This window comes from Cricetulus griseus, assembly GCF_003668045.3.
Source record: "Cricetulus griseus strain 17A/GY chromosome 1 unlocalized genomic scaffold, alternate assembly CriGri-PICRH-1.0 chr1_1, whole genome shotgun sequence".
Taxonomy (NCBI): domain Eukaryota; kingdom Metazoa; phylum Chordata; class Mammalia; order Rodentia; family Cricetidae; genus Cricetulus; species Cricetulus griseus.
In genome coordinates, this window is record NW_023276807.1 from 40,503,697 (window position 1) to 40,530,921 (window position 27,225).

At 40.2% G+C, this 27,225-nt stretch overlaps 1 protein-coding gene across 1 annotated transcript in view; it reads left to right on the plus strand.

Moving 5' to 3' along the window:
- Snx25 (sorting nexin 25) overlaps positions 1 to 27,225 on the plus strand; it is a 93,617-nt gene that overhangs the window by 63,831 nt on the left and 2,561 nt on the right. The window contains 10 exon segments of the mRNA XM_027391103.2: positions 1,309 to 1,490; positions 4,321 to 4,452; positions 5,658 to 5,930; positions 7,468 to 7,629; positions 11,836 to 11,967; positions 14,043 to 14,183; positions 16,880 to 16,993; positions 18,077 to 18,241; positions 21,204 to 21,321; positions 24,399 to 24,465. Coding sequence (XP_027246904.2) covers positions 1,309 to 1,490; positions 4,321 to 4,452; positions 5,658 to 5,930; positions 7,468 to 7,629; positions 11,836 to 11,967; positions 14,043 to 14,183; positions 16,880 to 16,993; positions 18,077 to 18,241; positions 21,204 to 21,321; positions 24,399 to 24,465 — 1,486 coding nt within the window.

Genomic DNA, 27,225 nt, shown 5'->3' on the forward strand with positions numbered 1-27,225 from the left:
CAGAGGGCTGATTTCCAAAATATACAATGAACTCAAGAAGCTGGCCACCAAAACAACAAACAATGAAATTAAAAAGTAGAGTGCAGAACTAAACAGAGAATTCTCAACAGAGGAATCTACAATGGCTGAAAGACACTTAAGAAACATTGTAATTTTAGGTTTGTTGAGATTTTGAATATTTTAATGAGACGTTGGGTTTTATAAGTATTTTAATTTATAAATGCTGGAATTTTAAAGTTCAAAATATTTTTATGTTGTGATATTGATATTCATTTAAGATCTTGAGGATGAACAAGAAAGGAAAGTTTATGGCTTAACTGTCATGTGGAAGTGTAAGATGAAATAAACCGATTCTTCCCTTAGTTGCTTTCTATCCTAGTGTTTAATCACAGCAGTAGGAACCTTAAGTAAGATGGCAGCAGACTTCTTAAAGCTACTAAAAGCCTTCCAGTACTTTGGAATTGAAAAACAAAGTTCTTCCCTGTGTCTTCACCTGCCCATTCATTTGGATCTGAGCTCCATTTTCATCTGCTATGCAGAGCCCTAGAGCTCTGGTTCTCATTCCTGGGCCAGGGTTCTCTCGTCTAGTCCTGCTAGTCCTTCTGTCTGCCACATTCTATATATTGTCCATGTTTGCATGAATATAATTTTGTTAAGAAAACCCAGGCTAGAACTTTGCCCAAGAATTTGAGGGTATCTATATGTTCTGTTCTACCCACATTACACTTTTAATTGTTCATGCTGTCTTTGTTTCTTTTCTTTGGTAGACTCTAAAATGTTCCATGAAGTAAAGCAACTGGTCTTGAATCTCAGAAGTCAAGCCAGTACCTGACAGACACATAGTGAGCACTCAGTAAATGCCTATAAATGAATATGCCTAAGTATCCATATACAGGTATTAAATATTCATATGCTCACAAATTAATTTCTAAGTGTATATATAGATTTTGTAAACATTTTACACTTGAGTAAGATCTATAAATGGTTGGATTTTATATCTGAGAACCTGTACATGTTTATGATGAATTCTCATATGTTGAATTTTCATCTGTTGTTTAATAAATAGCACATTAAAGCTGGATGTGGTGGTTCATGCCTTTAATCTCAGCACTCAGAAGGCAGAGGTGTTTCTGTGCAAGTCTGGTCTTAGAGAAAGTTCCTGGCCAGATAGAGCTACACAGTGAAATCCTGTCTCAAAAATAAAATTGGATAAAATTAAATATATTAAGATGCAGCACAGCAGACACTGTTCTGGCTTGGAGTTGCTGTTCTTTGTCTGTTGACTGACCACTCTGCCTCTTATTCAAGGTAAGGAGTCAGCAGCCATGAAAACTGATCTCTTGAGAGCCAGGAACATGAAAAGGTACATAAACCAGCTGACTGTGGCAAAGAAGCAGTGTGAGAAGAGAATCCGAATCCTAGGAGGTCCTGCCTATGAACAGCAAGAAGATGGGACCTTGGATGAAGGGGAAGGGCTTCAGAGCCAAAAGGTAGGATCCGTAGCTTCTTGTTTGACCATATCAGTTTATTATAAACAGTGTGAATACTTGCATATTCTTTGCCACTTTAATGTTTTAGGCATGCTTCATTGCTACAGGTTCATGTTGTTGGTTTCATGAGTAAAAAGCTGCTACTGGGTGTCCTTGAATTCTGTAAATGACAGTTAATGATAGACTGTGTATATCTATGTATGTGTGTACATGCACATGTCTGTGTATGTGTGCACATGTCTGTGTGTGTTTACATGCCCATATATGTGTACATGCCTCTGTGTGTGTGTGTGTGTGTGTGTGTGTGTGTGTGTGTGTGTGTGTGTGTGTGTTTTCCACCCTTCTTTTCTCCATTCATCTCCACTTCAAGAGAAACATTTTCTGTTTGCAGAGCCTCAATTGCAGAGTCATCCATTATCAATTAGATAAAAAGTTCCACCTAGGAAGTAAAGACTATTTCACAGTTTAACTCTAGCCAAATTGCTATGAGCCATTTCTTGATATTTAGATAATGAAGTGGTGTATTTGATTATCTTGTCCAAAGCCACATAAATAGATAGGATGAGGCAGAACTAGATAAAGAACAGATGTGGTTGACTCACAAATCTCAGTTCTTTCTGATTAAACCATAATGTGGTGGCAGCCTTTGTGCCATGTCCTGGACTATCTGCTCTTGGTGATTAAATCCTGTAGAGCACGGGGATACTTTCTAGCCCTGTTTTAGGAACTATTCTAAGTGCAAGGACCACACTTGTCTTCTAAGACCTGGAACAGTTTGGATGGAACAAACTGTCAGTGTGTCTCAAGGAGCTTGAAGAACAGGGTTTCATGGCAAATGACAATCCTCCTCCTGTCAGATACTAGCCACAAAGACAACATTAATGTGGTTTAAGCCCTGGCTGAGCCTCTTTTTCCTCCTCTGACTTTCTGTCTCAGTCCCTAACCACTTATGTCTAGGTTTGAGTCCGGTACCTATCTGTTAATCCCCCTGCCTCCCTCCTCTAGGATGAGCTTTTGCCTCCATTCCTGGCTTAGTCTTCATCAAAGCCGCTTCAGGGAGGTTGCTGTCCTATCAAGCCAGAGTTCTGTAGCATCTTACCTGGATGGCAACAGTGCGGCCTTGAGGAATCCCTGTTGATAGTGGTGCCCACACTGTAGCCTGTTTGACTGTGAACAGCTGTACTTCCTGACATTCTACCTTACGATGTTAAACGGAAGCTTTGCTGTGGTCAATGTTGGAAAGAGTTGACTCGTCAAGTTGAATTTTGCCTTCTTTCCCTCAGTTTTTCACCTTTTGATGTCTGCCACAGTTCATCATGGATAAGGAATTCATCTTTCATTATTTTAATTAATTCACTCATTCAGTAGACACTCATTGAGGGTTCGCTGTCTCTTGGTTATTGGATTGGAATAATAAATAGTATAGAATCCCTATTTGCAAAGAATCCTATTTAGTTATTTGTGTGTGTGTGTGTGTGTGTGTGTGTGTGTGTGTGAGAGAGAGAGAGAGAGAGAGAGAGAGAGAGAGAGAGAGATTAGGGATTCGATATATACAGATAAGCAAAGACCCTAACACATCTCTAGAGTGAAGGGCTATGGAACAGGAAAGTCTTGGGAAGGCTTAGGAAAATGGAATGTGATTTCAGTGCAAGTTGTCTTATGGTGACTACAAGAAGACAATCCAAATCTTGCTGCATTTTAAATCTACTCTTTCTAAATAGAAAAGGTGAAATGCATTTTTATAGCATAAGCTCATCCTTATAGGCAAAGTTTTTCCTCCAGTCTTAAGGCTGGAAAACTCAGCTAATACTGTATAGCCTCGATGGCAATTTGTCCTCTGGAGTTAAAACTGGTTGGCTTTGAGCTGTTCTGATATCTTTGTAAATTCATAGAGCACTTTTGCTGTAACCTAATCCCAATCTGATCAAGAAAAAATGCCACTAAGTTTATTTCAAAATATTCACCTTTAAATTGGAGGAATCATCCAGTTATAAGAAAGAGATTGGCCAGTCATGGTGGCGCACACCTTTAATCCCTGCACTCTGGAGGCAGGGGCAGGTGGATCTCTGCGAGTTCAAGGCCAGCCTGGTCTACTGAGCAAATTTTCAGGACATCCAGGGCTACACAGAGAAACCCTGTCTCGAACCCCCCCTTCAAAAAAGATAGAAATTGCCTGTGTGTAGGAATTTTATGTTGCTTATAAGAAATGAACTGTAAAGGAACAGTTGGGTTGAAAAATAAGAAAGAAAAGGACATGCCCTGTGAACACTAAAGAAAAGAACTCTGGAATTGCTAATACTGATGTTAGATTTCAGAACAAGGAAGATAGCCAGAGATAAAGAACATTATATTATGTATTATAAGGGAATCAAGTCATGAAGAAAACATGAAATTCTAAATGTGCTTCTAGTCAATAAGAGAACTTCATGGTTCATAAAGCAAAAATTAGCAAGTGAATGTGAAAGTGCTCAGTTACAGTTGTGGATATTAATATGCCTTTCTAAGCAACTGTTAGAGCAGGTCATGGAATGTGAGCAAGGCTACAGAAGACTTGACCATCACCAGCACCAACTGGAACTAATAGGCAATTCTCAGAGAACTGCTCCATAGACAGGGTTCCTATATGCAGAGTCACAGGCAGTAGGAAAGAGAGTGACACTGGGCCTAGCCTGAGCATCTGAGACCTCAGAGCCCTCCTCCAGTGACACACTTCCTCCAACGAAGTCACACCTATTCCAACAAGGCCACACCTCCTAAATAGTGCCATTCCCTATAGATCTACAGGCACTTGTTATTCAAACCATCCCATTTTCTTATATCCTCTTAATAGATTCTTCAGTTTGAAGAGATTATGACCAATCCTTTCTATCGAGAGCGCTTTGGAACATACATGGAGCGGATGGACAAGGGGACTCTGATTGGCTTTTGGGAGTCTGTGGAACACCTGAAGAGTGCTAACAAGGTAGTGCACTTATGCCTTAAGGAATATTAATCATTAGTTAAGGAGAACTTGCATGCTAGGCAGTATATCAACAATTCAATGATGCTTTAGGATAAGTCTATGCCTCTACCTATCTATATTTTGTTCGTTTGTTTTTGTTGTTTTGAGACAGGGTTTCTCTGTGTAGTCCTGGCTGCCTTGGAACTTTTGTTGTAGACCAGGCTGGCTTCAAACTCACAGAGATCCACCTACCTCTGCCTCCTGAGTTCTGGGATGAAAGGTGTGCACCATCATGACCAGCTTAGAATAAGTTAAAGGAGCATTTTACATCATTATATTTTAGCCCATTATGGAAAATAACATTTCAGTAAATTTTTATAGAAGATGCCTTTGACCAAATAGTTAAGGGGGAATATTTACAAGTGTATCAAGAGATTAGATTTCATCATTTTAATGAATACAAAAATATGCACCCATCCATGTTGCTCTTATAAAAGACTAGATATCTCTGTCACTTCGGTCTCATAAACTTGTTCTATCATCATGTGGATTTCATTACCATGTGCAATTCTCATGCTTTTTATTCTTTATATTTCTATGTTTGTAATGTATACTTTTTATATTAGTTTTTTTCCTTTTGTTTCACATAAAATATGATCAAACAAAGGAACACGAATATTTTTGGTTTCAAATGCCTCTGAGAGCAGATTCCATAGATTATGCACTATAGTTAGTAAGTTCTCAATGCATATTTTAGAATTAAAGAATGTCTGCATATTCTCTGTATAGGTAAATATATCTAACTCACATGTATACCATATATATATTGTATTCGCATGTAGTATTTGAGTGATTCTTTAGCATAAGTGCAAAGAGCATTTAATTTCATTTGCATATAAATATAGCTAGAATAGAAAACCAAATTAAGTACCTGATATATTATCGCACATGTACTAAGCAGCTAAATTCAGTCTTGTGCTATTTTGAAGTCTCAGGACTATTTTTTATTGCTTATTCACAAGGCACAAATTGCCATCTGTTACTCAACAAAATCATTAGCCTTCACTCCAGGTGACTTTTGGCTGCTGTCAAAAGAATATTGTAAAGAGTAAAGAGTTTTCCCAAACTACTGACTAAAGTTGGAAGTTTTTCAATGAAATAAAAGCTTTCGCATGTAGGGAATTTAGTGGGAAATCATTTCTCTGTTCATCTTCCTGTCTTTTCAGAATGAAATTCCACAATTAGTTGGTGAAATTTATCAGAATTTCTTTGTGGAAAGCAAAGAAATACCAGTGGAAAAGTCACTTTACAAAGACATCCAGCAGTGTCTTGTAGGAAACAAAGGCATTGAGGTGTTCAGCAGAATCCAAGCGGATGTGTATGAGGCTCTGCGGGACAGGTATTACCCATCATTCATCGTCAGTGACCTGTATGAGAGGCTGATGATGAAGGAGGAAGAAAAGCAGGACGCACAGCAGACTTCTGACAAGGATGAACTGGTGAGCCATGTTTATCTTTCACTTCCACTCTTCTGTGGTTCCTTTTCTCATTATGACCAAATACCTGACAAGAAGTCAAGGGAAGAGAGATTTTGAATAATTGAAATGTGGGAAAATGTCACTGCATGGTAGATTTTTTTTTAATTTCATATGAGCAGAAAGAGAGTTGTCCCACAGCAGGTGCTGCAGCAGGAGCGACCTCAGCGAGTCATTCCTGTGGTGACACACAGTACACCTAGGATTGTAATTGGCTGTAACATCCTCAGGTGTGTGGCATTGCTTCTCACAAAAGACTAAATACTCTGAGTGAGGACAAGGTGTAGGATTTTGTCATAATGTATATATAGTTACAGGTAGTAAGCAAGAACATCCAAAACTGAAAACAGCTTGTTTTTCTAGAGTTAATAGGACTTTCATTTAATTTATTTTGCTGTTTGCTACAATTAAAAATCTCCAGGAAGCAATCTGGGAGAAAGTTAAGGAGAAAAGACCAGAAGAATGTCTTGAGCAGTTCCCTGCAGTGTCCACAGATGGAAATTAAGTAATCTGTTGTTTGCTAACCAAAGCCTTCCCAAATCACATTGCAAATATATGTTGGCTTGCATAATACATTTTCAAGAGCAATGCTGAACAACAGCCACACTGAAAAACTTCTAGTAGTGTGGATTTGAGCACTTTATTTTTAAAGATTTTATTTATTTATTATGTATATAACATTCTGCTTCCATGTATATCTGCACACCAGAAGAGGGCACCAGATTTCATAACAGATGGTTTTGAGCCACCATGTGGTTGTTGGGAATTGAACTCAGGACCTGTGGAAGAGCAGTCGGTGCTCTTAGCCTCTGAGCCATCTCTCCAGCCAGGATTTGAACACTTTTAAATTCATTTTTTTTATACAGCATATTTGATCATGTTTTCCCTTCCCCCAGTTTTTCCTAAATCCTTCCAACCTCCCCTCATACAACATTAATTTTATGGTGTCAGTGTCTCCTTTCTCCCCCCAAACAAGAACACCAAAAAGCAAGGGAAACATACACAATGAAAATCAAAAACAAATGGGCAAAAGACCAATAAGACAAAAAAAAAATACAAAGCAAAACAAAATAAAAAATCCACAAAAATACTATGGAGTTATTGTTAAATATAGACATTTTGTTTTAAAGTATTTCATACTACTGTTGGAAGGCTGAGGAGGGTGAGCTGTATTTTCTGCAGATCCAGTTGAAGGGATGGCAGGCATTTCAATTGCTTCCCTTTGTCCCACAGATTCCCCTGGTTGGGAATTGATCCATGGGGTTCCCCTCCCACTTGGGCTGTTAGATGTTTTCCTTTTTGTGTGTTCTGAGTGCCCCTTACACTGGTTCCAAATGATTGGATTCCTGTCTTTGCTGGAGAAGGAGGAAAGCACTCCTAGGGTTCTTCTGCATCATTCTTCCCTTCATGGGAATCTGGTGTTTGGGGACAGGATTGTGCAGTGGGTGAGACGTGACTTTCTGTCATTCTAAGACATGCTGACTTACTGTTTTTCTGCCAGGGTTCAGGAAGTGAGGCTGGCGAGGAAGCCATAGAAGGTACCAGTGGGATTTGTGATCAAGCCAGCTTTGCTGTAAACAAACTTCGAGAGCTGAGTGAGAAACTTGAATATAAAAGGCAAGCTCTAAGTTCTATTCAAAATGCACCAAAACCCGATAAGAAGGTAACTGTCCTGTTTTCAAGGTTGTCTCTGAAAGTTTGTCATCTTTGTAAATAGTTTTCCCTTTATGCTGAGAACTGTCAGCTTCCTTAAGAATGGCGACTGACTGGGAGCAGGTTCTGTTGTTAGGTTGTGCTTCTACAACCTGGGGAGCCGCACAGAATTGTGAAAACTGCTTCATTAAAAGCCAAGAGGATTAGAAGTTTGAAAACGTTAGATATTCCCTTTTCATTGCAATTCTGAACACCTGTCCCAAAGAACTTGACTCTTCTCTTTGCTGGGGAAGGAGAAAGGCATAGTTAAAGTTTTTCTGCAGAATTCTAGGGACTGGGGAGATGGCTCAGCATGGTCTGGGTTCGATTTCCAGTACCCACATGGCAACTCACAACTGTCTGTTGTTCTAACCCTTGTTCTAAGGTATCTGACACCCTTGTCTTTCCTCTGCAGGCACCAGGCACACAGACAGTGCACAGACACACAAGCAGGCAAACACTCATACATGAAAAACAAAGTAAATATGTCTTTGAAAATTAACTTAAAAAGATAAAAAATATACACAACTTGGGGATGGAGAGGTGACCTGTGGGTAAGAGAACTTGTTACTCTTGCAGAGGATCCAGGTTTGGCCCCCAGAACCCACATGGCAGTTAACATCTACCTTTAACTCCAGTTCAGAGGATTTGATGCCCTCTCTTGCCCCTGTGGGCACTGCATGCATATGGTACACAGTCATGTGTGCCAACAAAACACCCATATACATAAAATAAAAATAAATAACATTAAAAAATGTAGACAGTGGAGATAGGTTGGGCCTTGTGGGGTAAGGTGCTTGCTATGCAAGCATGAGAGCCTGAGTCTGGATTTCCACACCCATGTAGAAGCCAGGGATGGCACTGTAGGAGGCAAGGGCAGCACTGATGAGACAGGCAGGTAGGTCCTAGGAGCCTGATGACCAGGAAGTGTGCCCAAAATGATGAACTACAGGTTCTCAAGTAAGGTGGGGAGTGGTTGAAGAAGACACCTGAGTGTGTACATGTACACATTCGTCCACCGCCCCCCCCACACACACACCTTTTCTTTATTGTAAAGAGCAGCTCACAGATTGGTACTGTTTTTGCTTTGTTTTTATGTCTCTTTGGAATCCACCAAGGTTTCTAAAGTAGATGTGTGATTTGTTCTACTCCATGGGTCTCCTCCAACTTTCCTGAATGTGCTGAGGAAAGCAACTTGTAGTAAAACAATTTTAATGAATCACATTGGATCTCCATCTTCTTTTTTGACTGTCCAAGGGATTTTGTAATGGGAGAGTATTTCTGAAACAATGTTGTAAGCAAATCAAGGTGATATAAGCATTTATCAATCTACAGTCAAAATTCTAACTCATGTATTATGCAGCCAGTGTTTAGTTGGAACAGTGGGCCTTCTTTGAAGAAGACACTGGAGAAAACCCTGAAGAGTCTAGCCCATTGTGTCACTTTCTAGAGTTGTGACAGGCAAAGGAAACAAGTACCAAGTCTCCAGAGTCATCACAACAATATATTTATTCTCCCTCAGCATGGAGTTGCTCCCAGTTAGTGGGTTAGCCATGATAAACAGAATCAGCTGGCACAGTACACAACCAATCTGCCGTGTGACCTGTTCCTCTAGAACAGTTGTGTTTATTCTGGATTTACCTTTTTAAAGTAAGATGTGTTCCTAGGAAGCCATATGAAAGATGAGTGCCAGAGTGTTCAGTGAATTATTTTCTGTTTGGGTCACCATTTGCCTGAGAGACATTCTTTTCCCTGTCTTGAAACAATTTCTAATAATCGTGGGCTAAGCATTCTGAGCTGTAATTACATGAAGGGATCCTCAAGTGATTTGGAGGCTTCAGTGTTGTGATGGCTTAATTTGAACACTAATCTCTGATCCCAGCAAGGGCAGTCCTCATTTCCTGTTAAATCAAATTGTCCCTGGGCTATGCAGGGAGCACTTTGCTCCTGACAGTTGTGCTTAGGGCTCAGGGCTCCAGGAGGAGGCTCATCTGCCTTTTAAGTTGTTCAGGTTGGAAAATGATTTTCTTTCTTTCTTTCTTTCTTTCTTTCTTTCTTTCTTTCTTTCTTTCTTTCTTTCTTTCTTTCTTTCTTTCTTTCTTTCTTTGAGTTAAATATGAATTGGCTTTCCTGTGTGTAATAGTGTTGTCCTCAGTTGGGCTTGGCCTATCACTCGGCCTTTCGGATCTCTTGCCCAACAGTATCATTAGCTGTTGCCTGTAAAGTTAGCCCAGGTTTTACTTTATTTACTTCTGATTCTGAAGCAAGCTGTAATCCTCACAGAAGTCAAGAATAAACATGTTACACTCTGCTGATGACATGAAAAGCTGTAAAAACATGGAACTGGCAAGATGGCTCAGTCAGTAGTGTTTGCTGCACAAGCACGAGGACCTAAATTCAAATCCCCAGTCCCCATGTAAAAAGCTAAACATGACAATGTGTGTCTGTAAACCAGTGCTGGGGATTGTAGATGGGTGTATCCTCAGAGCTATGGCCAGCCGGGCTACTCAAAATGAAACAATGAGCTCCAGGTTCAGTGAAAGACCCTTTCTCAAAGACTAAGTTGGAAGTTGACATCAGCTTCTGGCCTCCACATACCAAATCAGTGTGACAGTCTGCCCCCAGCCCTCAAGAGTCACACATGCTGGTTCTATGGAAAGAAAAGCCAGAGCTAGTAATGGTAACACTGAAGACGGGGCGTAGACATGGAACTTCTCCATAGCCTTCTGAGGCTGGAAGCCCTGAGGACTTCTCAGAGGAAACTGCTGTCTGTAAACTGCAAACTTACATGAAAGATGTGACATCCAAGGAGGGGCAAGCATGGCATTTAAGATGTAATAGGTGTGTGTTTTGTTTACCCAATCATCCTTCAGTAGACATGGTTTCTTGTTACAGATAATGCTGCTGTGAACATTGGTATACAGAAATTACCTCAAAATCCCGCTTTCAATTCTTTTAGATATGTTCCCAGAAGTGCAATTGCACGGTTCTCTGGTGACTCTGTTTTTTTATTACTGGAGGAACAACCATAACATTTTCCAGCTTTTGTACGAGTTTACAACACAGAAGGGTTCTAGGCTCTACCCTTTATTTTTCCTTTGTCTTCTTTTATTTTTTGATAGTCCTTATCCCAGTAAAGGGGATTCATTGTAGTTAGTTTTGACTTGCATTTCCCTACTTACTAGTGTCACTGGCCATGTTTTCATGTGCCTATTAGCCATTCATGTATTTTCTTTGGAAAAAAAATATATGTATACAGGTCCTTTCCCCATTGTTAAATTAGATTGCTTGGTGTTGTTACTGAAGTTCAGAAGTTCACTTTATAGGCCTATCATTGAAGCTTTATTAAATATGCTATGTAAGTATTTTCTCTCCTGTGCTTGGCATCTTCACTGTTTTGATAGGGTTCTTTGATACACACTTTTTTGACAAGAAACTAAAGAAGTACTATGTTTTTCTTTTGTTGCCTGTGCCTTTGGTGTCATACTAAGAAATTGCAGCTAATTCCAGTAGCATTCACCATTGCCCATTTCCCTCCTGCTCTATTTTGTAGTTTTTGTGCTCTTGTCTCTGGTCCATTCTTAGTTAATGTTTGTGTTCACCTCCTTTCTTTTGTTTGGGGTTATCCAGTTTTCTAGTGTCATCTGTTGAGAGGCTCTTGGCACCCTTATTGAAAATCATATGACCACATGTTTTGAGTACTGTAGTTTTTATAAGTTGGGAAGGCAGGAAGGGTGAGTGCTCTAACTTGGTTTTTATGTTTCAAAGTTCTTTGGGTTTGGGGGTGTTTCTTGAGATCCCATATGAATTTAGGAGTGAATATTTGTATTTCTGCCACTGAGATTATGACAGTGATTGCATTTACATGTGTGGGCTGCTCTGGGTGATTTTGCTGTTACTGCAACAATATCAAGTGTTTAGATCTCTACAAATATTTGTCATTATTTTATTGAGGTTTTATAGATTGTTTTATAGAACTCTTTTATTTCCTTGGCTAATCCCTGAGGATCTTACTCCTTCAGGTGCTGTTAAAGTGAAGCCATTCCTATTTTGGGACATTTGTCCTTAGCGTATAGAAGCACAGCTGTTTGTGTGTTGATTTCATATGCTGCTGCTTTGCTGGCTTGCAGACCCTTTGAACTGTTTTCATAACTCCCAGTTGTTTTTCTTGTGGTAGATTATTTCCAAGTTGAAGGATGAAATACTGCTCATAGAGAAAGAATGCACAGATCTTCAGCTACACATGGCAAGAACGGATTGGTGGTGTGAGAACCTGGGCCTGTGGAAAGCAGCCATCACCAGTGCAGAGGTATGCTGCCACTGCTATTCTGTGTAAACCATAGTTTTCCCTTGGAGAATTAAGACTAAAGGTCAAAAGCCGTATTCACTCTTTTAGCCACCTTTGGCCACTACCTTCCTTTCCCTCCATTTTCACTCTGGGGTGCTCCTGCATGAGTGGAAACTGTCCAGGACTTCATGGTGTGGATCTGATCTTACTCCACCTTAGAGTTGCTTTGTTCATTAAATTGTAAGCAACCTTGAGATAGGAACAGTTAATGCCCTTCGATAACTGTTTTTTTTCTTTCCTGTTATGATTGATATAAAATGGAAAGTATTTTTAGGAAGTTGCAGATATGTTTTATTGTTCCATTTAGATGATCCAGTCAGAGCTCAGAAACTCTAAGATCTTTAGTAATGAATATTTTTCCTCTTGGTCATTTGGTTTTCTTCAAGAGGTTTGAAGGATATACTTTATCCCTTCTCTTACCCATTTGTTTTATCAATATATGTTGTATAGAATAATAGATTTCATTATGACATTTTTATACACATAAATAATGTACTTTGATTGTTTTCACCCAATTAGCTTTCTTGTTCCCTGCTCTATCCCTTTCTTTTGACTATAAAATAACAAGTTAGGAGGAAAGAACTCATAAGCATTTATTATATGGTTACTGCTACTGTCCTGTTCTGAGTGGGGGGAAGCTAGAGGTACCTAGTCATGCCCACCATGCAGGGTTGTGAGTGAGCACAATGGCATCAGTGTTTTGTTTCTGTCAGTTGTTCTTATCATTGTTCTTGTCTATCTCCTCTCTGCCATTGTCTCAGCCACTTGACGGGCTGGGTGTGAGACAGCGTAAAACTCAAAATGCTGTGTACTTTTAGATATGGCAAACAGACAGCTCTGTGCTCAACCATGCAATGCCATTAAAAAAAAAAAGTAACAGTCAATAATTGTGGATGGAATTGTCATTTACATGGAAGTGTGAGAATGTGATAGGCTCAAAAGGTAGTGGCTGTGGGAGGAGGGCCTTCTCAGTGGTAGCTACAGCTGCTTCCACGTGCACACATGGAGAGAGGGAGGGGCAACCCCTCATGAGGTGCTTTCCTCACCAGGCACTTGGCCCTAGTAACCAGTCATTATTCAGGACTAGGCTGTGGTCCTTGGTCACTGGAAAAATAAGGGAAGTAGAAACAGGGATTACAGGAAGTCCCCATGTAAGATGGATGCATTACATCAGCCAGACTTTTCTGCCTTTGGTCCTGCCTGGCTCACTTACTAGATGTGTGGGAAGTTGGCTACTCTGGCCATGCCTCCAAGCTTCACCTATACAGGGGAATAGTATTCCTGCCTCACACAGTGCATGTGGGTGTCCATCAAATCTAGTGTCTCTTTGCTGGTTTTTTTTTTTTTTTGATTCTTCTAATTTATAATTTTCTTCTAATTTATTAATTCTAATAAATTCTTCTAATTTATTAATTCAGGCTCAGAATTAGCACAGTTGCCCACCTCCCCCCACCCTGTTGTGTGTGTGTGTGTGTGTGTGTGTGTGTGTGTGTGTGTGTGTGTGTAAGAGATAGAGGGGGAAGGGAATTGTATAAACTGGACGGCAAAGAATCCCCACCACAGTAGCTGTTCTCCACTTACTGTGTTACAAGGCCAGGGTGTCTCCACTCTGAGGGGGAAATGAAGCCACAAGCACCCACTCAGTTTCTAGGCTAATTCAGATTGTTGGCAGCGTTGAGGAGTGCCCTGCTGTAAGCCTGAGATCTGATTTGTCTTTTCTTGATCATTTCCCTCTTGGGCTTCTAATCTTTCTGACTTCATTTTCTATTTTGTGACACACTAAAAAAAATGCCTCTTACAATTTATATCTATTCAGATAATCTCGCCTATTGTAAGATCTGCTGTGTCATATAACATGATCTAATTTCCAGAATAACACCCTTCACACTTAGACTCCGAGGGTTTGTTGATTTCATCATGCGGGGTACACCAGAGAGAGGGTAATCATGTGTGTTGTGGGGGAGAGGTCACTAAAATTCTCTAGTGTCTGCTTATCATGATTTAGTTTTTTGGGATTTTTGTTTTGTCTTTTCAAGGTAACAGAAGAGAATGGTGAGCAAATGCCTTGTTACTTTGTCAAGGTAAATCTACAAGAAGTTGGAGGGGTTGAAACTAAGAACTGGACTGTCCCAAGAAGACTCAGTGAGTTTCAGAATTTACATCGGAAACTTAGTGAGGTATGACTACTCATGATCGCGGACTCATGAACACAAGACTGTAGCGTTTGTGAGCGTGAAGACATTTAGAGCTTACGCCATTCATAACAGAAATGGATTGCTCTTTCTGCTTGCTGTTGATGCCAGTGCAGCAGTGTTTTCAGCCTGACATTTGGAAATTACTCATAGATCAAACAATCTAGTGTACTCCAAATCCTTCAGGACAGATGGTTGTCTGATTTCCATTATAAATTGCTGTAGAATCCCAAAGATGTAAGAGACCAGGGATATAGGGCCAGTGGATTTGAAGCTGAGGCTATAACCCTTTACTGGGTCCTGAAATCAGCTGTGTGTTAAAGTGCCAGGAGGGGCAGAGTATGTACTCTAGGAGTCAGTCGAAAACACCCAGAGCCAGAGATCTACCGTCTCCTGTTTGTGAGGGTTAAGGGGATAGATGCTACAGAGCAAGTAGAAGGATGTGTGTTATATAGAAAACACTTACCTGAGTCTGTTGCTGTCGGTAGCAATGAACATTGTTTTACTGTGACTTATATATATATGGTAATATAACACAGATGCAGATATTCTAAATGTGCACCATGGTAGTAGAATAGTGCATAATTTTCTGTTGTGAGTTTTAGTTAAAAAGCTTTGGAAGCCAGCAATCTAGGTGAGTTCCTGCATTTTCTTGTTGAGGGAAACTGATGCCATTGCTTACCTGAGTCAGGGTTAGAACCAGTTTATTCTTACCCCATTTTCCCTCTAGAGGTGATTCCACTTTCTACTAGAGACAGGTTCTTTTTATCAGAGCAATGAAAACCTCTGCAATCATTTCAGTTTGAATTTCAGGCCATTTTTTTCTTGCTGAGAATGAACTAACTCTGGAAAAGGCCCAGTTACTTCTCAGAGTTCTCTTTTTGCCAATGAAAGACATCTGTTTCTTTTAACTTTGTCTCCTGCAGTAATTTCTACTTTTTTAAATGTAAGAGCTATTTATTTATTTATTTATTTATTTATCATATATTGCATCTCAACCATGGTTTCACTCTTTTCCACCCAGTCCCCCTCCCTGACATCACCTCTTCCCAAGATCCATTTCTCCTTCCTTCCCTTCAGCAGAAAGAAGGCCTCCCAGGGATAACAACCAAACATGGCATGTCAAGTTATAATAAATCTAGGCATATCTCCTAGGCTGAGTGAGGCAACCCAGTAGGAGGAAAAGAATCCCCAAAAAACAGGCAAAGGAATCAGACAGCTCCTGCTCCCACTGTTAGGAGTCACACAAGAACACCTACCTACATAATCATAACATATATGCAGAGGACCTAGGTCAGATCCATACAGGTTCCCTGATTGTCAGTTGAGTCTTTGTGAACCTCTATGAGCCCTGGTTAGTTGATTCTGTGGGCAGCTTTATTGTGGTGTCTTGGCCCCTTTGGCTCCTACAATCCTTCTTAAACTTCTTCTGGAGGATTCCCCGAGTTCACCTAATGTTGGCTGTGGGTCTCTGCATCTGCTCTCGTCAGTTGCTGGATGAAGCCTCTTTGATGATGATTATGCTAGGCTCCAATCTATGAGTATTGTAGAGTATCCTAAGGAATCAGATTTCTAACTCTCTTAATCGAGGACTTTCTGAATACTATTCAAGTACTTTTAAAAGAATGGCAGCCAAACTGAGTGTCATATGTGCTACAGCATTTCTCACTTTGACTATGGTTGCTCTAAGAGTATAGAAACTCTTATCTCAGTATAAGAATAAATTCTTCCAATAGTTACTGGGTAAAACTGGCACTATGGAAACGTGCATTGTTTTCCATGAGATAAGTCATGTAAAACTAAAACTAAGTATCAGCTTAGCTTGTTAACAAAGACAAAAAAGGAAAATAAAATTTGACGTAAAATGTACTTGCAAAATAAATGTTCTTAAAACATAAAAAAGGTAATTATACCAAATCATTATGATATTCTAATCAAAGTGTATAAAATCCATGGCTTTGTGACTGTCGTTCCTCATCTGGACCAATGGTTGGACACTTCCTTTTCCCTTTCTACTCGCTACAGTGAGTTCCCTGTTCATGAGGACCCTCTCGTGGGACATATGTAAGCAGTGGAAACACATTTCCCATCTCACTGCCTGTTTGCTTCCTGAACCTTCAGAGCTGTTCCAAGGATGGAATAACACATACCATATACCCAGCACTCGTCTGATAGAATGTAGGGTTCCACCCACAAAAGGAGGCCCATTATTATTATTTTACTATTACTGTATTTAGTCTGTGGTTTCCTTTGAAAAGCAGTTACTAGAGCTACAGCCTATGTTTTGGTTCCTTTTTATCTTTTTCCCCCTGAACAAGTTAGAAAAATGTGTTGTGGTAGAAAAGCTTGTGCTGTGGGCTTCCAGTGCTGTATGCTATGCTGTGTGCACCCACCCAAATATGTGGTGCTATCCTCTCCCTCCAGGTGGAGCCTGATTGCACTGTGTGCATTTTAGCTGGATGTGGTAGTGCGTGCCAGTGATCCCAGCATTAGGCAGACCGAGAAAGGGAAATCACAGGCTTAGGTCATACTAGACTACATTGTGAGAGCCTGTCTCCAAAAGGTGGGGAGAGGAATAAGTATAAGAGGGAGCTGTTTGGGTTGTTCTAACCATAATTGTAAGCGTTTTTAAGATGAAAATGTAGTTTCAAAGAGTAACATTTAATCTTTTCCACCCACAGTGTGTCCCTTCTTTAAAAAAAGTCCAGTTGCCTTCTCTCAGCAAGCTGCCTTTCAAATCTATAGATCACAAGTTTCTGGAAAAGTCAAAGAATCAGTTAAATAAATTTTTGCAGGTAAGTAAGTGGGAAGTTTTGGGTGTAAGGGTGAGATTAGCTATTTGTAGATGAACTGTCACCATCCCAAGAGCTTGCTAGTTTGCCTTTTGTTTTCTCAAGGCACCCCCAGTTTGTATTACCAGCACTACACACATGTCTTCCATCTCTATAGCTTCCCCAAAGATGACACTCTCACTCATTATATTCTTCAGTGGTGATGGCTTCCTTTGGTTTGTTTACTTCTAAACCTGTTCTCCTATGACACTGGATACAAAACATTTTTGTCATCACAGTGCTAATCTGTATTGTAACCACATTAGCTCATACATAAACTTGATTTACGGCAGGGTATGCTGGTGTACACATTTAATCCCAGCACATGGGACATGGAAGCAGCTGTGTTTCTGTGAGTTCAAGTCCAGTCTGGTCTATATAGTGAGTTCCAGGCCATCCAGGGCTACATAGTGAGACACTGTCTCAAAAACCAAACCAAAACAAAACAAAAACAAAACACCAAAGAAACAAACAAAAACCTCAAAACAAACAAACGGAAAAAAAAAAAACTCCCTTGGTTTATGTTCTGTTCTTTCTCCTAGGACAGATAACTATGGGCAGAACCACTATAAAAAGTTACATGACTGTTTAAGTCGTCACTCTATTGAAAGAGGTGACACTGTCTCCTGGTATGCAAGGCCACCATTTCTGAACATAGCCATAAAAGGATATTTTGTGGGATCCACAAGTAATATATACAAACTTTAAATTGGTCAAATATAGATGATTAAAGTTGTCTTTGAAAAGCAGTAGCCCTGGAGATCTTGAATGATGTGCAAACTAAGAATTTTTATGGCAACAAGCAGTACCAAGCCCTGTTGCATTCTATCTCCCAGAGGCTGAGTTCTTAGGGCACTGTCTCTTTGGCAATTGATACCACTGACAAGTATTCTTACATAGTTTATTTCTGAGAAAAAAAGGCAGCCATTTTTGTGTAGAATTATGGTAAAAGTGAGGCCATAACATAGTTCTGCCTGGTTTGTCTTGTAGCTCTCAGCAGCCCAGGTATTTTTTATGTACATAATTAGTCCTCCCCTTCTTCCACAGAACCTGCTTTCAGATGAAAGACTGTGTCAGAGCGAAGCACTTTATGCCTTTTTGAGCCCTTCTCCTGACTACCTCAAGGTTATTGATGTACAGGGGAAAAAACCCTCCTTTTCCTTATCTTCATTTCTGGAAAAACTTCCTCGAGACTTCTTCTCCCATCAGGAGGTAAGCAGTCCAAAGGTGGTCCCTCTTCGGTATATTTAAGGAGATAAGTTTTTGAAGTTTGTTTGAAAGAAGAGCTGTTTGTTGAAAGGCAAAATCTGAAAAGCAAATGCATCCATTTTCAATGATCACCTTCACATTAGGGAGCTAATCACTTGGAAGAATTACAAAACAAAAACAGGATAAATGGCAAGGTGGCAAGTGGACTGTAGACAGGAAGTGCTGCTGCAGTGGGTCCCTCAGGATGGTGACCAGTGTAAAGCATTGAGGGAAGACGGTGTGGGTCTGATGTCTGAGGTGTATCTGTGGGATAGTCGGCAGATCATCAGGCCACACTGGCAGGTGTCTGTAACATGCTTATGGAAGATAAGGCAAAGGAGTCATGGCAGGGTAGGGGGCTGAAGCTTCATTCTTGGATGTGGAGAACTCTGGAGCATGTTGAATCAGGAAGAACCTGGCACCAATGTGTATGATAAAGCAATCACTGGAGAGATAACAAGCATGTTCAGTTTCATATTCTGAACCTCAGGCTTAACATATGTTTCGACCACCAGAGCCCCTTGTCCTAGCAAATTAGAAGAGACTAGCCTCCAAAACTGGCTTTTGCATAGCCTGTTGCTAGATGGCGTTGACTCTTCATCAGGACTGGTTTATTGAGTTTTCACAGGGAGACTGACTATGAACAAAAGTATGGTACTTTATTGCATTCTGAGTTGGGAAGAGAAATGACCACATCTCTATTAAGTCTCAGTTTGAAACCCCAGTCTCTGAAAGCTCCTCTACCACCTCCTTCCTCCATGTCTTTTAGACCAGGCTAACTTCCTCCATTGCCCTGTCTTGGGCAAGAATCCCTTTGGATACACAAATGACTTGGTCACTATGAAATTGCTCTCTTAATCGAGGACTTTCTGAATACTATTCAAGTGCTTTTTAAAGAATGGCAGCCAAAACTGAGTGTCATACGTGCTACACCATTTCTCACTTTCACTATGGTTGCTCTATGAGTATAGAAAATAAAACATTTATTTCAGTATAAGAATAAATTCTTCCAATAGTTACTAGGTAAAACCAGCACTATGGAAACATGCATTGTTTTCCGTGTGACAAGTCATATAAAACTAAAGCTAAGTATCAGTGTTGTAGCTGCTTCTCAGTGCTCCCCTTCCTCAACCTCTTTTAAGTATTTAATGTTCTTGGACTGGTGTGAAACTAAGAAGTTTTAAAGAACTCCTTGTGCTACTAAGAAACTGTCTGACTGCTCACCTGATAACATTCAAAGACCTATCATTGGTCTGGTTCTTGGTCCTACAACCTCAGCTTTCTTTTTTCCTTTTTAAATTTTTATTTAATTTTTCATACATTTTGATCATATTCTTCTCCCTCCCCACCTCTTTCAAGATCTTCCGTACCTCCCTACCCACCCAACATCATGTTCCCCTGTTTCCAAAGCAACAACAAACCAACAAAAATCCCAGCTCCCTGAGCCTTAACAAGAAGGATATGATGAAGATCCCATTTAGGATTGAGTGTTCCAATGTCTCTCACTCTCTACACATTTTCCAGTTTTGGGTCTCTGGGTTAATTACCATCTACTGCAAGACGGAGCTTCTCTGATGAGGGCAGAATAATGCACAGATCTGTCATTAGGAGTCATACTTTATTGTTATGTTCTTTTAACTAAATAATAGTAGTAGGTTTTCCCCTGGGGTCATGATCTATCTACTCTCAGGTTTTTACCCTATTTATCCATGTCAGGTATGGGTTCCATTTCATGTAGTGGGCCTTAAGTCCAATGAGAGAGAGAGACAGAGAGAGAGACAGAGAGAGAGAGAGCGAGAGAGAGAGAGAGAGAGAGAGAGAGAGAGAGGAAGAAGAAGAAGAAGAAAAGAAGAAGAAGAAGAAGAAGAAGAAAGAAGAAGAAGAAGAAGAAGAAGAAGAAGAAGAAGAAGAAGAAGAAGAAGAAGAAGAAGAAGAAGAAGAAGAAATAAGGAGGAGGAGCAGGAGGGAAGGGAAGAAGAAGGGAAGGGAAGGGAAGAAGAAGGGAAGGGAAGGGAAAAGGGAAGGGAAGGGAACTTTCTTCTCTGGTATCATGCCGAGTACTTTCCAGCACAATAAATATGAGTCAGTAGTGGTGAAGCTTCTAGTTAGATACCAGCTCAACTTCTCTGTGTTCAATGACATAGTATTGTTTTCAGCCATAGGGCCTACCATGAAGTTGTGGTGAGTAACCAATTGCCTTGGCAATAAATACCCTGCGATGTTTGGGGGAGTCTCTTTGGCCAGTGATGAAACACGATGTTACTTATTCCTGGCACTGGAGGTTTGCTTTGCAGACATTAAAAATAACAGTCTTTAGCTGTCTTTTCACTGCCTGGTATTTGGGCAGCACTTCATCTTGCCTTTTAAAAACTGCCATTCCTTTATATGCCAATCTCCCCAGACCACAGTCCATCACTAAGAATCTGGACCTCACTGCACTCATGTATACCAGCTTGGTGCTTGGCATATAATGCGTGAATTGAAGTATGCTGACATGTAAATCAGGAAATGAGACTAGTAAAGTTATAGTAGATGTTTGAAGCAGTGCTTTAAAAATACCTCAATTACCTTTAAATGCATATATTTTTAAGAGCAGTGATTAAAAACCATTTCAGTTAAAAGTCTTTCAAAATGAAAAAAAATCTCATCTTTATAAAACTATATTACTAATTTTCTGATCACTTAAAGAGTGATCAGATTCCTGCCCCCACCCCTTAGCTTATTTTAAACTTTGAATCTGTCTGTAGAGTTGGGCTATCCCTGAGGCCAGAAGCAGATTGTCCTCCAAGTTGAAAATGTGTAGATAAAAGTCAGCAATAGATGTAAGTGGATGGCTTGGAGTCTGTACTTGATAGAGGAAGTCAGCTCTGTATTGTTGTACTGCATGTTCCTGGGTCAACTTCCTGCTGTGTTGCTTATACCCCAGGAGGAGATGGAAGAAGACAGTGACCTGTCAGATTATGGGGATGATGTGGATGGAAAGAAGGATGCCTTGGCTGAGCCGTGCTTCATGCTGATCGGGGAGATTTTTGAACTTCGAGGAAGTAAGTCTTTTTGGTGGTTAGAGATTTGTTTAACATTGCTCTGTCCCTGGCATGCATTTGATGTGTTTGTATCCACATGTTCATTCAACCGACAAGTGTTTTACATGCCAGACACTTTAAAGACACTGCAGGAGTTACACTTCATGCTTGGTGCTGAAGGCACAGCCATAGGACAGAATTTCTGTACTCTGAAACTTGGGTTCCTGGTTTTCTTTTAATTCTCTGAATTAAAAGAAAGAGAATGTGTTGAACTCCTTTCCTGTGACTCAGTGTAGCTTCATTGTCTCATCACCAATGATCATCAAAAAATCATTTGCATAGCCTGTTATTTATTTATTTTTTTTTTTAGGGAGCAAAGGTTTATTTGGCTTGCAGTTTCTAGCCAATCACTCAGAGAAGCCAGGGCAGGAACCTGGAGGCAAGAAATGATGCAGAGGCTGTGGAGGAGTGCTGCTTACTGGCTTGCTCAGCCTGCCTTTTTTTTTTCTTCAGATTTTTTTATTTGAATTAGAAACAAGATTGTTTTACATGCCAATCCCAGTTCCCTTCTCCCTCCTGTCCTCCCCTACCACCCCCCCAACTAAAACCCTACCTATCACATATCCTTTCTTCTATTCTTCTCCTGACTCAACCGTTCTGCCCCCTCATAACCTCTGCATCCTTCCTCTTCTTCCCTTCTCATTCTCGTAGTTCCCTCCCCCCTCTTCTCGTGCTCTCAAATTTGTGTAGCCTGTTATTAAAGGTGCAGTTTTGATGCCAGGGTAGTGTTGTAGATATGGAGAGAGAGAGAGAGAGAGAGAGAGAGAGAGAGAGAGAGAGAGAGAGAGAGAGAGAGAGAGAGAGAGAGTGTGTGTGTACACAAATATATTATGAAGGTTCAATACAGAATAATTTCAATAATTAAAGTTAGAGCTAAAATAAATTTTAGAAATGGAGGCTACTTGATTAAGAAATGCTCATGATAAAATAGCATCCAAATAGTAAACTCTTTCAGATGAAAAGTTTGTAGCCTTGCATTTTAGATTCTTTTAAGATAGTCGCGGATCTTTAACTTGATTCAGTATAGCCAGAGAGCACCCACTCTTTCTTTTCTTCAATGAAGTCTTGCCCACAAATCTGTGAGTTTTCCTATTTCCCACAGAAGTGGGAACAATGAGAGTGCAGCATTCTGTCTGGTAGCATTGGTGTATCCTTTTCCATAAACTCACACAGATGTAAGCACACTGTGAAAGTGTTAGAGCCATCACAGCCTTAGTAGGCTCTAACTGCTGGCATTTTAGCCTGCTCATCCTCAACTGAATTCGAGTTTGGTTTTGTCAGTGACATTTCCTAGAGGCATAAATAGAATGGCCTTGATAATGAGATGTGATGCATTTGTCATCAGCAGACTGATTTCTTGGGCGGCTGCAGCTGCCTCTGCTCTGAACAAACTTTAAAGTAAGCAGAGGGCTCTTTGGCCAGGTGGGAGCTTGCAAACCAAGGAAGAACAGGAAAAATAGTCTAGTGGGGGAGATACCAGTGATGGCCGAGAACTGAGCAAAATGTTTTGGTTCCTGTTTATGTTCAGAATACAGAAGGACCTAGTAAGGCAGATTTTTATTTTAAAACCCTCAACTGTCAGGCATTCTTCCTAGAGTTCCATTTGTGATCAGAGCCGCTGGCTATGAACTACCTCTGTCCTGACCTAGAAAAGCCAAGCAAAGTTATCATCATGAACAGAAATGTTCATTGTAGCAGAAAGGCCAGCCTAAAATAAACACATACTTGGTACTATTCCAGAAAATTCCACACAGAAGATCCAGGCATTGCTGAGGCCTGAATCCATGGCTTGACTTTCATTTGCAGGGATGGGGTGGTGTGTGTGTGTGTGTGTGTGTGTGTGTGTCTGTGTCTGTGTCTGTGTCTGTGTGTGTGCCTGTGTGTGTGTGTGTCTGTGTGTGTGTGTGTCTGTGTCTGTGTGTGTGTGTGTGTTAGTTTTTTAACCAGGCCTTGAGAATCATTCAGGAGTTAGTTAGGAATGGCCTTGATGCTTTCTTTGGTCTAGTGTCACATGTCAGGTTTCTGTCAATTGTTGCTCCTGTGTGGTCACCCTCAGGAAAGGTGTTTGGGAATTTACTCCTTTTAACATTCCCTACTGGATGCTGATGGCCTGAACCTTTGGCTCTATTGTTGTCAAGTCTGAGTTTTTCCACTTCTTCGTGTCTTAGTAGCCAAATATTTCAGGGGCATAGTGATAACAATATAAATTTAGAAAATTGGTTTATATTCAAATTTATAAACATAAAAATATCACCAGTTTTTTTCCCTTCTTTTGTTTATATTGATAATCTACTCCTGTAAAATGACTCTATGATAATAATAAAAGTTGTGATGGGCAGAACCTTCATGTACAGAAAACACCCTTCGGGATGGAGGAATATAAGCCCATTTCACTCTCATCCTCTTCCATTTGAGGAGCTGGAGGTTTAACAAAGAGGTGATGTATGCCCAGCTGCTCCGGAAGGTGTTACAGGACCCTGGTCTTCACAGTTCTCCTTTCTTGCTCTAAACACATAAGATATGAAAGTACACAGTGTTGAACAGACTGGAGTACTCAAAGGGAAACACTTAGACCCATCACTTCATCCATATCTGGTAATGTCTGTCAACATTTGAATACAGACATTTCTCATTGACAGCTCTTTGTTAGAAAATTGAAAGCAGAAAGCCAAGCAGAAATCTACATCAATAACTGCACCATCTTCTTGTGGGGACCAGGCATGCTATCAGCAGCCCAGGGACACAGGAAGTAAAGTATTATATCAGCTCTTCTGTAGGCAAAAGAAAAGAAAAAAGGGTGGGGTGGGGATCCTCCTAAATTTCACCTTTCCGTTGCTTAGTGAAAAAAACGAAAGCTTAGTCAAGAGTTTCCTGAGCAGGCATTTGCTAACCCATGCCCAGTCTACAGAATTGGAGCCTGTGATTGATACCGAGATTCAAACAGAATCAAATGGCAAGATTGTATGCTTTGTTCAGCTGTGAAATTTCGATGCTTGTAATATCCCATGATAAGTATTTTCTTCTGGTTTATATTTTAGTGTTTAAATGGGTGCGAAGAACATTAATTGCTCTCGTTCAGGTCACTTTTGGAAGAACCATCAACAAGTGAGTTGTACAAAATTAATGCTTGAATCTGTGTGTTATCCTTTGTCTGAATGTTGAATTACCTTATGGAATGGCAGCTGATGGATTTAATGGAAAGAATCCTTTTGTTTTTGTTTCTGATATGATTCTGAGGCTGCATGAGGAAGCAGAGTTCTGAATTTCTCTTGCAGCCTGCATGGGAAATAAATAACAAACATTTGTGCTAATTCCAGCATTCCGGCTGATGAGGGTCAGAAGACTGTTCTAGAAAAGCTCCATTTGTATCAAGGAGTACCTTGAGTATTCTGTTGTCATGTCATATAATGGGGCTCAGTCTACAATTTAGCCGCAGTAAAAGGAAGATACTCACCAGCTGACAAGTATCTGTTCAGAGAGAAATACAAATCAGCACATGTTCACTTTTAGGGTTGAAGTAGTGTTAAAATGTTAATTCTTCTCTGCATGTGGACATCCATGCTAGAGGGCTGTGTCTGTCATACAGTAACACCACAAGCCTTTTGTAGATTCTAAACTGCATTGCAGTATGCATTTATATAAAAGCATTTGTATATGTAGTCTTCTACAGGACATTCCCACATGTGGCATTTGTTCATGAAAGCCTGGGGCCTGCTGTGAGAACTCATGGTCAGTCAACTGTACTTGCTAAGACACTGTTGGTGTTGCTCACAGCTGTGAGAGCATGCCCACTGCAATGGTCAGAGCAAACAGTGCAGACAATTTTCTATCAGAGATTATATAATGCCTCATCCTATGGTGAGGAGACAGAACTAAGAGGTGGCATGGCTTTCCCGAGGTCACCAGTGTACTGTTCAGTAGACTAACCTGGCTTCCAGGTCTGTCTTTCCTGTTTCACACTATCCCTGTGCCTGCTGTAGTTTACAACTGCGATTGTTGGCGTCTTTTAAATAAGTATCCAAAATACAGATGTCCGAGAGATTAACATAGGATTTTCTGCAGAATAGAAATGTGAGTGAATGTCTAAGAATTTAAAAAATAAATCAGTTTTTTTGGTACTGTAAAATAAGTTTTGAGATGAAAATATTGTTTTTCCAGGTAAATGTCCTACTGTTGAATACTGGTGAGCTGTTAATTGATAGTTTTATTATGTAAGCTTATATAGTTATAGGAAATACTATAAATATTGTAACACATATTAATACAATACTAAAACTGTATTGATTTTACATAGGATGGATGTGTTTTCTTGGTGGTCACTACAAACATTTACTTCCGTTTAATTTCTAGAATTAAAAAGATAGTCTATGTTGTCCATCAGAGGCTTGTATAGCTGTCCTTTGATCAGAGAAAGAGCCCATTTAATGGACTGTTTGTGTCTTGGGAAAACTTGATTAGTGCTCACAGGCCCTAGAGAAATTTCCAAGAGCCTCCTTTTCTCTCGTATTTGAGCTTGCTAATCATGTGTACTTGCCATGTTCCTCCAGCAACTTTGGCGCCTGGTCATGCATTGAGCAGCTGTGGTTGTGTGTGATGAGTAGACAGGCAGTTAGTTATTTGTGTGAAGCTTGAGAGCCTCTTATGGGAAACTTTGAGCTGTTCAGCCACTGGATTTGCTACCAGGCAGGGAATGGTGGAGCACCTGGCACATGCTGTTTTTCCTTTTTGCAGAGGATGACACATCATAACATCAAGCAGCAGTGTTTGCCAGCATCTTGTCTGTAAGCAACCAACCCAGCACACACTTGGTAGACTTCAAAAGCTTTTGTCTGATAGAAAGAAAATACTTAGGTGGTGTTCTTGCCTAATAATTGCCTAATGTTCAGTCACAAATTGAAATTTCTTCATGGAGTACCTGTAATTTACTGAAAGCAAAACTACAGAAATCAAAGTGTGTTGTTGACAGCATAGAGAGCTTTCTTGGGAAGGTAGATGGGCAGGTTGGCTGTTACTTTTCAAAGCAGAAGTCAATTAAAGTAGATAAATTATTTCCTTTTCCTAGATTTGAATTACACAGTATTTGGTCATTTTTGATTTTCACATTGAAACAGTTAATATTGCAGTTTGACTATGAAGTGCTGGGCTTGGAACATCCATTTGGACATGTCCTGAAACCCTTTCTTACTCCTAAAAATCTGGCCAAGACATTGCGTTCTTACAGAGCTTTCTGATGTTAGTTAGTTCATGCTTGATCTCGGGTGTTTACGAGCCCAGTAATCCAACATGATCCTTTCCCTTTCCACTTCCTCCCCTTTCATCCTAATAGCTAGATCCAGGCTCTTTTTTTTATTGCTAAGAGAATGGTTAAAGTTGGACCAATAAGATTGTAGAAGACATAAGTAGGTAGGTAGAAGCCATTTCTGCCTAACTGTGCAACTCTAGCATCCCCAACCCAAGTTTCATTCCTGTGACCCTTTGGAGTTGACTCAGTAGTGTTGCATCTTTGAAAGATGTCCTTGCTTCTGGCCAGTGAGCACAAGGTGCTTTTTCTGGATCAGGATATTTTCCCAGAACTCTCTTCCATGGTCACTCTAAGAGGCCAGTAAAACAGTCTGGCCTCCTCTAGGACTTCAGGTGCCCAAGGAGTGTTTCCCAAACCACTTTTCATCAGGCTCAGCAAGTGGGCTTGTATTTCCAATTTATAAGCTTCACAGAGAAATGATCAATGTATGAGGGGAGTTGAAATCTTTAGAGAAATTTCAGTCCTCTGTTTTTTTCTATACTGATTAGAAAGCAAACATTTGGAAAAGTGGGTGCCATTGAAAAATGTAAATCCCATGTTGTGTATGCAATTATCAAACAATA